Source organism: Gossypium hirsutum, chromosome A01 (assembly GCF_007990345.1).
Source record: "Gossypium hirsutum isolate 1008001.06 chromosome A01, Gossypium_hirsutum_v2.1, whole genome shotgun sequence".
Taxonomy (NCBI): Eukaryota; Viridiplantae; Streptophyta; class Magnoliopsida; order Malvales; family Malvaceae; genus Gossypium; species Gossypium hirsutum.
Window position 1 is genome coordinate 108,256,031 of NC_053424.1, and position 15,861 is coordinate 108,271,891.

At 33.0% G+C, this 15,861-nt stretch overlaps 1 protein-coding gene across 1 annotated transcript; it reads right to left on the reverse strand.

Annotated features, from left to right (window-relative positions):
- Window positions 1–5,519: 5,519 nt before the first annotated feature.
- LOC107918400 (lysine histidine transporter-like 8) lies at window positions 5,520–8,464 on the reverse strand. The gene is made up of 5 exons (XM_016847963.2): window positions 7,813–8,464; window positions 7,580–7,716; window positions 7,057–7,484; window positions 6,290–6,421; window positions 5,520–6,189 (listed from the first exon to the last, which is right to left on the reverse strand). Exons 1-5 carry the CDS (start codon window positions 8,196–8,198, stop codon window positions 5,701–5,703), a joined length of 1,572 nt encoding a protein of 523 aa, XP_016703452.1. The 5' UTR covers window positions 8,199–8,464; the 3' UTR covers window positions 5,520–5,700.
- Window positions 8,465–15,861: the final 7,397 nt, after the last annotated feature.

Here is a 15,861-nt window from a genome sequence, read left to right on the forward strand (position 1 = left end):
GGTCTCATTGTTCGTGAGAGACAAGATCGGAATGCTGATGATAATCGTGGTAGGACACAGGAACGGAATCCTCGTAGTAAATCTAAGGGTAGATCAAAGTCTTCAAACAGAGGTAAAACTTGTAACTTCTGCAAGAAGAAAGGGCACATTAAATCTAAGTGCTATAAGCTACAAAACAAGATTAAAAGGGAAGCTACAAATCAAAAGGGAAAGCAACTAGAAAATTTCGGTGAAGCTGATATTGTAGAAGACTACAGCGATGGTGAACTTCTAGTCGCTTCAGTCAACAATTCTAAAGTGAGCGAGGAGTGGATACTTGATTCAGGTTGCACCTTCTACATGAGTCCCAGTCAGGATTGGTTTACAACTTACGAAACAGTGTCTGAAGGTGTTGTTTTGATGGGAAATAATGCTTCGTGTAAAATCGCAGGTGTTGGAACAATTAAAGTTAAGATGTTTGATGGAGTTCTCAGAACACTTAGTAACGTGCGACATGTTCCAGAATTGAAGAGAAATTTAATTTCGTTCAGTACTCTTGATTCAAAATGTTACAGATACACAGCTGAAAGTGGGGTTTTAAATATTTCCAAAGGTTCTCTTGTTATGATGAAAGGGCAAAGAAAAACTGCCAAGTTATATGTTTTGCAGAGTTCTACTGTTACTGGTGATGCAGTTGTCGCTCCTTCATCTTTGTCAAATGATGATATTACTAAACTTTGGCATATGCGCTTAGGGCATATGAGTGAGAATGACATGGCAGAATTGAGCAAAAGAGGACTTCTTGATGGGCAAGGAATTTGCAAACTAAATTTCTGTGAACACTGTATTTCTGGGAAGCAAAAGAGAGTTTGATTCACTAAAGGAATCCATAACACGAAGGGAACGTTGGAGTATATTCATTCTGATCTGTAGGGGCCATCTAGAGCGCCTTCAAGAGGTGGAGCTAATTATATGCTAATCTTTATTGATGATTTTTCTAGAAAAGTTTGGACGTTCTTCCTGAAGCAGAAAAGTGATGTGTTTTCCACATTTAAGTCTTGGAAAATTATGATTGAAAAACAGAAAGAAAAATAGATAAAATACCTCCGCACAGACAATGGCTTAGAGTTCTGTTCTGATGAGTTTAATAGATTGTGCAAGTCAGAAGGGATTGTGAGACACTTGACAGTTCGTCATACTCCACAAGAAAACGGCGTTGCAGAATGAATGAACAGAACGATCATGGAGAAGGTTCGATGTATGTTGTCAAATGTCAACTTACCAAAGTCTTTTTGGGCAGAAGCAGCCTCTACTGCATTTTTTTGATCAACCGATCTTTATCCGTTGCCATTGAGAAAAAGACTCTACAAGAGGTATGGTTTGGTAATCCTTCTAATTATTTTGATTTAAAGATCTTTGGGTGTCCTGCGTATGCTCATGTTGATAATGGAAAATTGGAACCGAAATCCATTAAATGCGTTTTTCTTGGTTATAAAGCTGGTGTAAAAGGGTACAAGTTATGGTGTCCTGAAAATAGAAAAGTTGTGATTAGCAGAGATGTTTTTGATGAAACTGCTATGCTACCTAACTTATCTCTTAAAGACTCTTCTAATAAAAAAAATCAAAAGCAGATGGAGCATCATATTAATATAGAGTCAACTCTTCAAGCCAGTACAAAAATTGAGAATAGAGTTGCTTCTTCATCGCAATACTCTATTGCTAAAAACAGAACTAGAAGAGAAATTAAACTTCCAAAGAAGTATGCTGAGGCTGATCTAGTTGCTTATGCTTTAAATGTGATTGAAGATATAGATGCGGATCAAGAGCCATCTAATTATTCTGAGGCGATTAGCTGTGAAGACTCAGAAAAATGGATGTTTGCTATGCAAGAGGAGATGTAATCACTCCACAAAAACAAAACATGGGATCTTGTGAAACTTCCTATAGGTAAAAAGATTGTTCATTGTAAATGGGTGTTCAAAAAGAAAGAAGGGACTCCAGGAGTTGAAGAACCTAAATATAAAGCAAGGTTTGTTGCAAAGGGTTACAGTTAAATTCCAGGAGTGGACTTCATAGATGTGTTCTCCCCAGTTGTTAAGTATAGTTCTATTCGAGCTTTGCTTGGTATTGTGGCCATGCATGACTTGGAGCTTGAGCAGTTAGATGTAAAAACTGCATTTTTGCATGGAGAACTTGAGGAGGATATGTACATGTAACAACCAGAGGGTTTTACAGTCTCAGAAAAAGAGGACTACGTTTGCTTGCTGAAAAAGTCCCTTTACGGTTTGAAACAGTCACCAAGACAGTGGTACAAGAGGTTTGATTCCTTTATGACTTCTCACAATTTCAAAAGAAGTATTTTTGAAAGTTGTGTTTACTTTAAGAAAAGCAGTGATGGTTCTTTTGTGTATCTACTTCTTTATGTTGATGACATGTTGATAGCAGCAAAAGATAAATGAGAGATAAGAAAGGTCAAAACCCAACTAAGTGAAGAATTTGAGATGAAAGATTTAGGACCAGCAAAGAAGATACTTGGTATGGAGATTCTCAGAGATAGAAAAGTAAGTAAATTGTACCTAAGTCAGAAGAGGTACATTGAGAAAGTTCTTTGTAGGTTCAATATGCTGAGTGCTAAGCCTGTTAGTACTCCTTTAGCAGCCCATTTCAGACTTTCATCGGCTTTGTCTCCACAATCAAATGATGAGATTGAGTACATGTCACATGTTCCATACTCTAGTGTAGTGGGATCTCTCATGTATGCTATGGTTTGTTCACGTCCAGATTTATCATATGCAGTTAGTGCAGTTAGCAGATATATGACGAATCCCGGTAAAGAACATTGGAAAATAGTTCAATGAATTTTAAGATATTTACGAGGAACTACTGATGTTTGCTTACAGTTTGGAAGAACTAGAGATGGAGTAATTGGGTACGTTGATGCTGATTTTGTTGGAGATCTTGATAGAAGAAGATCTCTCACAGGTTATGTCTTTACAATCGGAGGTTGTGCAATTACTTGGAAAGCCACTTTGCAAACTACAGTAGCTTTATCTACCACTCAAGCTGAGTACATGGCGATTATTGAGGCTTGTAAAGAAGCTATTTGGTTGAAGGGACTCTTTAGTGAACTCAATGAAGACCTTCAAATCAGCACAGTATTTTGTGACAGTCAGAGTGCCATCTTTCTTACAAAAGATCAAATGTTTCATGAGAGAACAAAACACATTGATGTTCGGTATCATTTTTTTCGTGATATTATTGCTTGTGGTGATATTGTTGTGAGCAAAATTAGTACTCATGAAAATCTTGTAGATATGATGACTAAGACACTTCCTATAACCAAGTTTGAGCATTGCTTAGACTTGGTTGGTGTTCATTGTTGAAGTTAAACCTTTAAGGGGTTTTATGGAAGAGGTGGAGAACTTGTTCGTTGAGAGTTCGCGATGAAGAACTTGTTCATTAAGAATTCGTGTAAATGTGGAGATTGTTAGAATTAAGTGACCCGAATCCTTATTTAAATAAAATACAATGGTAAAATAAAATACAAGAAGAATCCATATAGAATTACGCTTCTTTTATTTTATTTTAGAATAAGGTTTTTTAAACCTTATTAAATTCCATATATTTGATATTTATTAGAATAAGGTGTTTCAGTCTTACTAGAATATGGCTTTACAAGCCTATAAATAGATATAGTCTATTCCTTTTATAATTTATTTCGAATTCGACATAGTGAATTTTCTTCTCCTTTGCCCGTGGTTTTTTCTCGAAAGGGTTTCCACATAAAAATCTGTGTGTTTTATTTTATTTTATTTTACACAGTCTGATATATGAGTTGTATCTGAAACTCTCCATTTGTGAAAAAGAAAAGAAAAGAGCCCAGGTTTACTTGGAATAAAAGAACAAAAAAATGGATTCATGGAGGTTTAATTAGTAAATCAATTCCACCCTAGATTCCTTTAACTAATGAAGATTTGGTTCTAGGTTATATTTCAGGAGAGTTTTATCAACTTGGGTTAGAGTCAACAAAAGTGAAGTAAGTACTTATGATTCAATCAATGAGCGTATAATTTATAAACTTCGCAACAATAATTCTAATAATTAGGTAATATTTTCAACTTCAAGATTTCTTTTAGGGGAATCCAATTCAAATTTCAAGAAAGTTATTTTCTTCCAATAAGCAGATTCGAAAAAATTTAAGAAATAAAAACTATAAAAATAAGAGCTTTTGTTTGTAAATTTGTGAAAAATGTAGCCTAATCTGTAGGAGGAGGAGAATTGTGGTAGTTTGTTTTAACTTGAAACATAAACAAAGACAATAATATAATCTTTCTATTCTTTATTTTTTAAAACTTTACAAGCAGGTTGAAAGTATCACAAATGTCTTATAAAGTAAAAAGGAAATATACCTTCTACATTGTTAACCACTCCACGAGTTTTATACCAAATAGTTACTCAATTATTATATAATATTTTAAAGTTATTTTTTAATTAATTATAAGATTTTAAATATAAAATATTTATTTTTATATCATAAAAAATAAATTATGAATTAAATAAAAATATAGTTGAATCTAATTCAATTTAAATAAACTTGATTTTTAACTTGTGAACCATTTATTAGGATCAATTTCTGTTTGTTGTTTTTGCCCAACCCTACCTCAGTGTTATTTTTAATATTACTGCAGTCTAAACAATATCGGAAAACGACGTCTCTAAACAACTATCCCTTGCTTCCATGTATGTATAATTTTTCTTCTATATACTTACATACTTAACATATATAAATATAAATCAAAACCAAAATAAATATTTTATCAAAGTTCAAGTTTGTTCGAATCTTTATAATAGAAACCACAACAACAAAGCTGGGAATTGGTAGCTAAGCATGTCAAGAAGGAGATAAACATTGAGGGTTAGTCAACCTTCATCTTCTTCAGTTTTCATTTTGAATAAGGATGGTTTGTCATCTCCGCATATCGTATAAAATTATTAGGTTTTGTTTTATTAAATTGTAAATTTAATATAATGATGTTGTTTTGACAAAAAGAAAATACATAATCAATTGTTAGATTCCAGTTTTTTCTTCATTGATTTAGATTCTTCTTGTAGATTCCTTTGGTAGACGACTAACAGCCCTTTTAATTTGAGAGGATGATTTCCTAAATATTTCGAAACAGAATTATTATAAGTAATTAAAAGTTGTAAGTCATGTCTTTTTTTTTCTTTTTTTTTTGTAAGACTTTCACTCCATGTCTTGGGAATATAATCCAAAAGATTCTGATCTTATTGGGTTTCCCATATCACGTTATAATAATTAGAGTTTATATTTCATCCACTCCAAAAGAACCCACCTCTCCTTTTATTGGAAAACAAAAGCAGCAGATTCAGCATCCAGTATTGTCTCCAACTCCTACGATTCTTCAGGACTTTTTACTGTTTTAGTTCCCTTTTTATCCAAAAACATCTCTAATTAATTCTTCATGCTCACACATTAAGCCTTTGGCTGTAACAAATGTGCAAAGAGTAGCAAATGGTGATGTAAGAATAAAGACTTGGCTGCTCATTAGAGTTTATTACAACTTACAATTGTCCTTATTGTTTTGTTTTCTAAAAAAAATCCCACATGTTGAAAATGTATAAACAGATATATCTAATCAAAACTCTAGTACGTGATTGGACAATGGGTGTGAAGCTAATCACCTCATGCTAATGACATTCTTACGCAGGATTAAAGAAGCTAAATTCAACACCATTATCAATAATAACAAAAAGTGAAGCCGCTATTAAAAGCCCACTTAGAGCCATCCCAAAGAGTCCTAATGACCAATTTAGCCACCAATTTGGGCCATACACCTTGGGTTTTTTTACCTTAACCCACATGAAGCATGGGTAAGCTAAGGTGACCGGCAATGTTATCCCCCCAATAAGACCAGCAAAGCTTGCTAAGAAGGGGATTGCCACTGCCGCAAAGAAGCATAGATAGCCGAACAATGCCCGGAAAATCAGTCTCAGCCACCACGGTGACGGCTCCTTCTTCTTCTTGACGTATAGAGATTCCATGTCGTCAAACGCTGGCATGCCGTAGATCTGGAATGAGCTTAGGGAACTAATTATGACGCATAAACTTGTTAATCCTAGGAGGAATTGGGATGTATCTTGACCATGGAATGCAAATAAGGCTGTTAGCATGCCCCCATCTACTGGTATCTGTCAATGACAACAACAAAATAAACATTAATCTTGCAAAACATTGAATTGTAGTAAAGGAAAGTGTTCAAGTGTGAAAGATATTAAAGGCAGTAGTTACCATTTGACCATAAGCCCAATAGCCAGCAATTGCAAGAGGGAATAAGCACATTGCGACAAGTGTGTAAGCTATCTTGACTCCCTTCCACATTGGCACACGCGAGGGATGTTTCTCGTCCGACGGCATGGTTGCCTGCAAGTTGGTGGTTCCAATGTAATATCATACTTCTTTTTGGATCAAAGTCCCGCGGTTTCATGGGATTGAGACAAATCCCTTGGTTGAATATGGAAATTCAACATGTTTAGGCTCTTGTTTTCATAGGGTGTTACGTTTTGTATTGTAGAAATTAAGGCTTTAAAATCATAGTTAAGCTTGCAAAGTAAAATCATTTGTTTACACTTTCAAAATAATTGTCGCAGTCAGCTGCTTCGTTGAGCAAAGCTGACATCTCTTTTAAATGTGTGTGCACGTGGTCAACAAGTTTGTTGTTTTTTAAATGTTTTATTTAAAATTCTCTATTTATTTGTCAAAGAGTCAAAGTTGATGTTTTTTTTTTGTATGAAAAACGTCATAAATGGCTAAGCCAAGAATTGTTTGTTGAACATGAAAAATTTGAGAAGAAATTACAGTGACTTAAAATGAATCTGTAATATTTGAGAAGGGATAAAAATGAAATATTTCGTTGGATTTTACTTTTAATTTTTAATATTTTTAATATTTTTAATATTTTTAATTTTTAATTTTTAATTTTTTTCTATGATGGCATAAAAATTTAATATATAATCTAAATAAAGAAACATATATTAGTAGAGTATGGGAAATTTTACCTGAATCTCAAGTATCAGGTTGTGGCCTCTAAAAGCAAAAGCAATGATCCCAAGCGCATTAAGAATATCAAAAATTCTAATAACTTCAGTTCTTCCTTTCACTGGATTGTATGATACTCCCGGCATTCTTCCCTCAACCACTGAAATCACCCAAATTAGGGTGCAATAAGCAATAGCTGTGATCGCTCCGACGAGCGACACACCGGCGATCGAGTTTAAATTAGGCAGCTGAGACAGAAGCACTGCAGCAGAAGTGAATATTAAGTACCACTCCGCGTTGGTAGGTGGCTGAGCGGAGCATGTTCCACCGCATACGGTATTGAAAAACAGCCTACAAGATTGGGCACCGATGATGATCAAGGTGATGCATGTTCCTGCTGATAGGTACAAGATGGGGAACAATGCAAACCATTTTGCTAACTTCTCACCTGAGTTGTTAACCATGAATGAACATTAAACAATCAGTTTCGACTTCAAAAATTCGCTAGAAAATCAAGAATTAATGTTGGGTTTATGGCTTTACCGAAAGTCGCATTGCAAAGCTGAAGATATCTGCTGTAACGCATTCCAGTTTCAGGAGATTCATGGAGGTGGACCAGTAAGTATAGGGTGTAAAGCTGCCATATGAAGGCCACAGTCAAGGTTATGATTCCCCAAGACCTGGAAACAACAAACATTGGTATAACCTGTTAACTTCATCAACCTGTTGCATATTGTAAGCACCATGAAATTTTATAAGTGTCTTTGATTACGTACCACCCAAGGAACGTGAAAGCAACAGGGAGCACAAGGGCTTGAATACCAATCCCTGAACAAAGAGTATGAAATGCAGCGTAATAGGCATTTCCATTCCTTGACTCAGTGATGGGAAGCCAAGCATCATGAGGGTCAAGCCTGGTAAGCTTAAGAGCCCTTCTAATTGGACTTCCCAAAGGAGTAATAAAACGTGGGGTTCTAATCCTTGGGGTTGAACTTTTTGGGGTTTTGCTTGCAGGTTGTATGTGATCATCCGTGGAAAGAAGCGGTGATCGAGTAAGAGAGGGAGAATGAAGTTGGGAAGGAGGAGCCGATATCGGCGGCGTTGGTGCTGCCGAACCAGTTCTTGGTGTTGCAGGGAAGGAGCCTATTTCCTTATCACCCATTTTTATCGTCCCAAATAAGTTGTCACCTTGATCTCTCTCAATTATGTAGTAATTTCCCCTGCTTTTCCCTCACATAGATGCACTAAAATATCTCCTATATATAGACTCCGGAACTTAGAAAACAATGTAGGAATTTTATGTAATATAAACATGGTTAACTTACTATTTGATGACGAGGGCAAGTTGATTTTAGGAGAATGATGGTTAATATTCAAAGCCAGGAAAAAGGGGAAGACTGCAGCAGCAGCCAGCCGGGGCTCACTAGTTCAGTTTTTTCAACTCATCGACATATTTCTTAACTCATACTTTACAACTGCCGGTCACTCAAAGTAGCCAACCAAAATATTTTTGGGTCAACCAGTACATACACACGTTTACTATTGTAACTTAGAACTTGATTTGGAATGAGTCCTTATAGATAAACATTAAAAAAAATGTTTTCAAAGGTAAAACACTTGCCTTGTTGAATAAATATTAAAAAAATAACCTTTTAATAATCTCGTCATCTAAATTTATTTATTAGCCATGCTTTTCAGATCATTCAAGAAAATGGAGGACACTAAAATATAATATTGCGACCTACTTCGCGTAGTTTCATACTTGCATAAGGTTTAGCATCGGGTTTTACGAATTTTAATTTATCCAAATATAATCCTCGTGCTTTATAAAAACTATCAAAATTTGATAAATTAAATCATAATTAAACCAGCAAAGTTGTAAATTGAATGAATGGCGGTCCTTGTATATATATAAGACGCTTTGGTATTATTGTATGCAATATATAATGTAATAAATCTTGTTTGGGTATCATTAGGGTACCTATTTTGCAAACTGATACCTACATAGATTCATCAAATATAAATTCCTTTTTAACTTTTTTTTTACAAAAAGAAAGATAAAATCCTAATAATAACACACTTGGTATTATAATTTATTAGTAAATTATATATCACTGCAACAAAAAGTGTGGTAATTGTAAAGTTGTAGTCAATGCTGGGAGTTATCCACAATTTCCTGGTGTTTTCAGAATAAGTAAACAATCTAAAGGTGGCATTTTTGAACGAAATATATAAAATGTCAAAATATCCTGTTTTATAATCTAATAAAGTGGGCTACCTATTAATATAATAAAAAACAGTTTGAACGTCTGGCAATTGGATCAAATGCTCAATTTTCACGTCTGAAATATTTATATCTATATTAGTTTCAATTATAATGTTTGAATTTACATGTTCAAACTTCAAAGCCCAGAGTACACAAATTGTGTATGAAATTGAAATTGAAATTGAAATTGGATTAAGTGGTTAATTATTAAGGGCACTAATTTGACTAATGATTTAATTAGCGGAAGAAAAGGGAAAAAATAAAAAAAGATTGAAACCACGGAGTCAACTCTATCTCCTCCCAATAAGCCAACCTGTACAAGTCCTAATGGTCTAATTCTGGTTTTAGTCCCTATACTCTTTACACATTTTAAATTTAATTGTTCTACTTTAAATTTCAAAAATTTAGACTCTCTACTCTTTTGATTTAATAATTAAAATTTAATTGATAATGCCATTTTTTAATTCACTTTACTTCTATGAAATAATCCTAACAAATAATTTTATAACCCCGGATTCAAAATTGAAAATCTTTACAATCTTACATAACATTTTTATTTGTTTATTAGGCCCTCCACGTATGTAATATTGGTAATGTGAACATTTTTTTTCTTGGATTTTAAATAAGTCACACAACAAAGTATCTTGACAGTGTTATCAATGGACTTCAATTATCATACCAAAATAGTAAAGGAACTAATTACTAGAGGGAACAAATTTTAAATGTGTAAAGCGTTAGTGATTGGGAGCAAAATTTGACCAGTCGTAATATTTCTATTAACTCATTTCCTATAATGATGAATCTCAAAATTATATATAAATTTTTATTTAATGTGTAATTTGATACATATACTTTAATTTGGTGTAATTATACATATAATACTATGGTTGTGGTTCAAATGTATACATGAAACTTTAATTTCATACACATTTAAAGAAATAAATACATCAATTTATTTTTATATTAAATAAATATAATTATTTGTGTATGCAATATATATAAACATAGAATAATAATTGTGTTAATAATTTGTGAGAATTAGATGAAATCAAAATTTTATGTATAAAATTGCACATTAAAACAAAATTGATGTCCTATAGTAACGAATTTAGGTTTTGTAACGAAAAATGAGAATAATAAAAAAAAATGAAAAATGATAAAAGAGTTCATATGTTGGTTTCCGCTGCCTTTGTTTGAACCCGCCAATTCAGATCACAAGATAGTTGCACGTTGCAACTATTTTAATAATGTATAATAGGAAGGCATGAAACCCCAAATTTATCCATGTTTTTATTTTAAATTTCAAGTATTAGACAGATGCAGGTGGGTGAAATATAACAGTTTCTACTAAGTGACCAATGTTAGTAAATTTATGTGAGAATAATATGTCTAAACCTGCTATTTTGAGGTAAGCTTATGAAGATGGCTTCTGAAAACTAATTGAGGCATGTGCATGACAAAATCAGGGATTGACATACAGTTAGGAAAGGAGTTAAAATATTATATGGTTCAACAAAAGAATTGACCAACAACAATAAATGATCATCATCATGGGGATCTGAAACAATAATCAGAGCAGATTAGATTCGAATTTCAATGTCTATCTGCTCTTATTTCTTATGTATATTTTTGAATCACTAATAATTTCCACCACAATATTGTTTCTCTACTTTATACTTTGTTCAAAAGTCTTCAGGGAAGTAGAATACGCAATCTCTGGTCAATAATGGGATACTGTTTGAATTTTGAAAAGCTTGAATGGATGTAGTTTGGTGTATGATATGTTGAGTTTAAGCTGGAATGCTTACATACAAGCGATATGTTAGACTTGCTTGTAGAAATTTCAAAACCCGAAAGACAAATAATATAATATTAATTAAGATTTAAGTATATCAATGACGGTTATTATCATTTGGTGGTGAATGAGACCTATACAGCATCGAATGTTGTGGGGTAAAGTAGAAATCTACATAAGAGAAAGAATGATTCATCCACTTTATTCTATGCAACTAGCTGCTCCATGTTCTTACAGAAGAATGAGACCACGTAATTCTTGAATACTGCGTCAGATATCATAGTTCAACTGATTAGTAGGTAGCTCTAATCCCTGTTTAGACATCTTCAGTAGCTGTAGAAGAATGTTACTGTTGAGATATGGCAAGGGAATTGCAAAATTCTTCTAGATGAGGTAATTCTTTTTTCTTTTTTGTTGCAGACACCTTCTGCAACTTCTTTGCTACTTTAGTGATCATGCTTCGTTACTCTGCCTATGCAAAGACTATGAGGCTTTTCTAATACGCCTTCATTAATTACACAATCATTTACATTTTTCGAGTGTTAAGTTGTTCAATATCACCAAACAAGTGACGCTTCGCCTGTCTGTCCTTCAAGGAAAGATGTGCAAACCCAGCCCTTGTTGAACAATGAAGATTAGGTACTCGAACAATGTTGAATCGCAGGGCAACTTTAGAGGAGCTTGACTTGATAAACCAAATTCTTCCTCAGTTTTAAGAGGTAGACAAATATGTTATCGCAGGACAAGCGCATTGATGTGCGTGATAAGTTTTATATTTATGATTGATCGTACTTAAAAATTAACTATTATCACGATAAAGGCAAGCGCATTTATCGAACAGTAGTATAGCTTATAGCAAGATCGGAATGTCGAACCCACAGGAACTAAAAGTACTAGTATTAAACTTCTTTTTATTATCTAGCCTAAAAATAAGGGGATTTACTTTATCTAAACTAATTAACTAAACTAAGAATGCACAGGAAGTAAATTGGGGAAATACTTTTGAAAAAACTGATTGATTTAGACAATACCCAAGGAAGAATCCACCTAGACTTCACTTGTTATTTGACTATGAACTAGACGATTTATTCACTTGACTCGATCTGTAGAAATCCCTAATTTATATTATTATCTCTCTCGAGACTAACAACGTCTAACCCTAGGTTGATTAATTGAAATCTCTTTTTAATTAAAACCCCTAGTGTTGCATTAACTCGATCTATGGATTCCCTTATTAGGTTTGACCCTAATCCAACAGATTTATGTCGCCCTATGTCTAGAGGTGCAATCAACTCCGCTTAATTATGCTAAATCTACTCTTAGACAGAGACTTTTGCTCCTTTGAATAAGCACATCAATACTTGAATCAATATCCTGGAATATTAAAGCAAGAATTAAGAACACATAATTAAGAACAAATCAAGTATTTATTATATAATTCAGAAAATAGTAATAAGATCCGTCTTAGGTTTCATTCCCCTTAGGTATTTAGGGAATTTAGTTCATATGTACAAAAGAAAACGTCTTAGAAGAATAATAATAACAAAACATAAAGAAACCCAAAAACCCTTGAAGGAAATTGAAGGGAGATCTTCAGTCTTGAAGGAGAATCTGGCTTCTGAGATGGATCAATCGACTTTCTTCGAGTAATTCCTTGCCTCCCACTCCGTGTGTTTGCCTCTAGGTGCCTCTTCCTTTTAGGTATTCTTCTAGGGTTTTTATATAGACTTTAGAATGCTTTAAAACCCTAAAAAGTAGCCTTTTTCGAATCGAACTAGACTTCAGCCCGATAAGGACACGCCCGTGTTACAAGCTCGTGTGGGGTGGCTTAGGCCGTGTTAAAGTCTACTAAATAAACACGGGCGTGTGGTCTAACCGTGTGAGGAAGTCCAGGCCATGTTGATTTCTCACGTTGACCCATTTTCTCCGTTTTTGGCCCGTTTCTCGCTCTTTTTACTCTCCTATGCTCACCTAAGTATACAACATGAAATTAAAGGATTAAGAGCATCAAATTCCACAAATCTAATGATAATTCATCCAAAAATGTGCTAAGCATGGGATAAAAATATGTATAAATTATGACTTATCACGTACGGTTGGTTACTACTATTTTTCTAGGAGTCTAGAAAATGTCATGCATAGCATTGAATGTAACATCCCTAACCCATATCCAACACCATTACCGAAAATTTCAGAATATTTTTAAATAATTCATGATATTTATTGTTCATAGAGAAACTGTCCACTTAAGTTATAGTCACTAAATTATTTATATCTGGAGCTTCGGAACTTCAAATTAAGATACGCTAATTTTCCTTGAAACTAGACTCACATATCGTCTTACCATAAAATTTCCAAAATTTATGGATTAGCCAATAAGTACAGTTTATTCTTCAAAATTACCCCTATTTTGTTGTTTAACAGCTTCAACCTTTCTTTACTAAAAATTAATTATCTCCTCATACAAAATATAGATGATGTTCTTGTTTGTTTCTTTTGAAAATAGACTCATTAAATATTTTAAGCATATAAATTATAACCCATAATTATTTTTTTTACAATTTTTAATGATTTTCCCAATTCAAAACAGGGGATTCCAAAATTATTCTGACTTTATCTCACAAAAATTCAAATATCTCATAAAATAAGATTTTTTTCCTTACATTGTTTCTTCTATGTAAAACTAGACTCAATAGTCTTTATTTTCATATTTTATTCAACCTTTAAGTATATTTCCACAATTTTTGGTGATTTTTCAAAGTTGAATTATTGCTACTGTCCAAAACTGTTTTAGTGAAAAATGCTGATAACTAAGTTTATAACACCTTCACTTCCTTTCAATTAAACCCTATACATCCCATATAAACCTTAAAATGCACAATAAAATTTACCGGAGTAATCTGGATAGTGTGCCCTGATGTGTTGATCCGATCCACCAATTTCACGTCAATCTACAAAGAACATTTAACACACAGGAGTAAGTTTATGAAAGCTTAATAAGTTCATGGGTATAGAAAATAATTCTTAGCAAAAATCTTATAACAATTATACAATATCTAAATTCACTAACTCCTCCTATCAATCACAAAATTAGTGATAAGTTCACTTGCTTGAATTCAATGTCACTTATTAACCAACTTTTAATCTCTTGGGCCCCTTTATCATTTACCTTTCTTAATCAAATTAGGGAACAATTACGGAATTGAGTACTTCGTTATCACAATGCCATAGTGAAACTATGGTCTTGCACATAGTCACATATCACACACCGAAGCCATAGCTCGGCTATAGTCTTACACGGATCACATATCACACTGATGCCATATCCCAGATATGGTCTTACACAGAAGCACATATCATACAGATGCCATATCCCAGATATGGTCTTATACGGAAGCTCATATCACACCGACGTCATAGTCCAGCTATGGTCTTATACAAAAATCACATATCACATGTTGCCATGGTCCAACCATGGTCTTTTTCGTCAATTCGTCTTAGCCACTGAACAAAAGCACTCAAATCCATCGTTCTAACTAATTTGTACTTTTCCTTAATCATTATTTTACAATTATCAAAATTTTATAACGTTCATATACAATAATATACCATAATATTCATGAAATTTTCATAACAAAACATTGAATTTAGCAATATGAACTTAACTGGGCAAATTCGCAAAAGTCATACAAGTTCAGGGACTAATCGGCTATTTTTTTTCCACGATTCACTTCGGGTTCTTAATCTATAATTGTAAAATCATTAATTTATTAGCATTCATTTCAATTTTACTCTAATTTACAGTTTATACCCTTTAATTCCAAAAATTACACTTTTCCCCAAATTTTACAGTTGTTACAATTTAGTCCCTGGTCAATTAACCCATCAATTGAGCTAATTTTTCTCAATTAAAATTTTATTTATTCATTATATGCTACTACACGACCTTTGAAAATCATAATTTCAATACCAAACCTTAATTCACAACTTTTTTACAATTAGGTCCTAAAATTAATTTCTATCAAAATCACTTAATAAAATCATCATATAATAAAATAAGAACTTCAATTCCATAATAATTCACCATAATCATATAGAAATTATTCATGGTAACTTTTAAAGTCACCCATAAAATCAAAAACTAATGAATTAGATAGTTGGACCTAATTGTAAAAGTCACAAAAACATAAAAATTACACATAAAATGTAAAAATTAAACTGACATATGTCAAAATATGAAAAACCAGCAACTTCTAGACCTCCCATGGCGTTTTTGTTGAAGAAAAATGATGATATCTCTAGATTTTTCAATTTTGTCTTTATTTTATATGTTTAATTTACAAAATTTCCAATTTTGCCCTTGTTTCTCCTTGTCTTTTTGCTGATTTTCTTGCCCAAATCATCCAGCCCATATGATTTGGGTCTAATTTTCTTTTAAATCCCTCCTTATTAGTCACTTAAGCTATTTAATCACTTTACCAAATTTTGCACTATTTTCAATTTAGTCCTTTTTAATTAATTGACTAACCAAACGTTAAAATTTTCTAATGAAACTTTAATACTAACTTAATAACACTCCATAAATATTTATAAAAATATTTCTCTCGAAGGAAGCCGTTGGAATCATCTCGAAAGTAGATCCACTTCAAGATTGAAGATATCCATTCAAATTTCTCTCGAAGTTTATTTGGGTTTTTTTATGTCTTGTTATATTTCTAAATTTGAGATGTTTTCCTTTTACATGATGAGCTAAACTCCCTAAAT

Coding starts and splice junctions, on each gene's coding strand:
- LOC107918400 (XM_016847963.2), bottom strand. CDS start 8,198: ATGGGTGATAAGGAAATAGGCTCCTTCCCTGCAACACCAAGAACTGGT. Junction 7,717..7,812: donor GCTTTCACGTTCCTTGGGTG/GTACGTAATCAA, acceptor TGTTGTTTCCAG/GTCTTGGGGAATCATAACCT. Junction 6,422..7,056: donor ACCTGATACTTGAGATTCAG/GTAAAATTTCCC, acceptor ACCAACTTGCAG/GCAACCATGCCGTCGGACGA.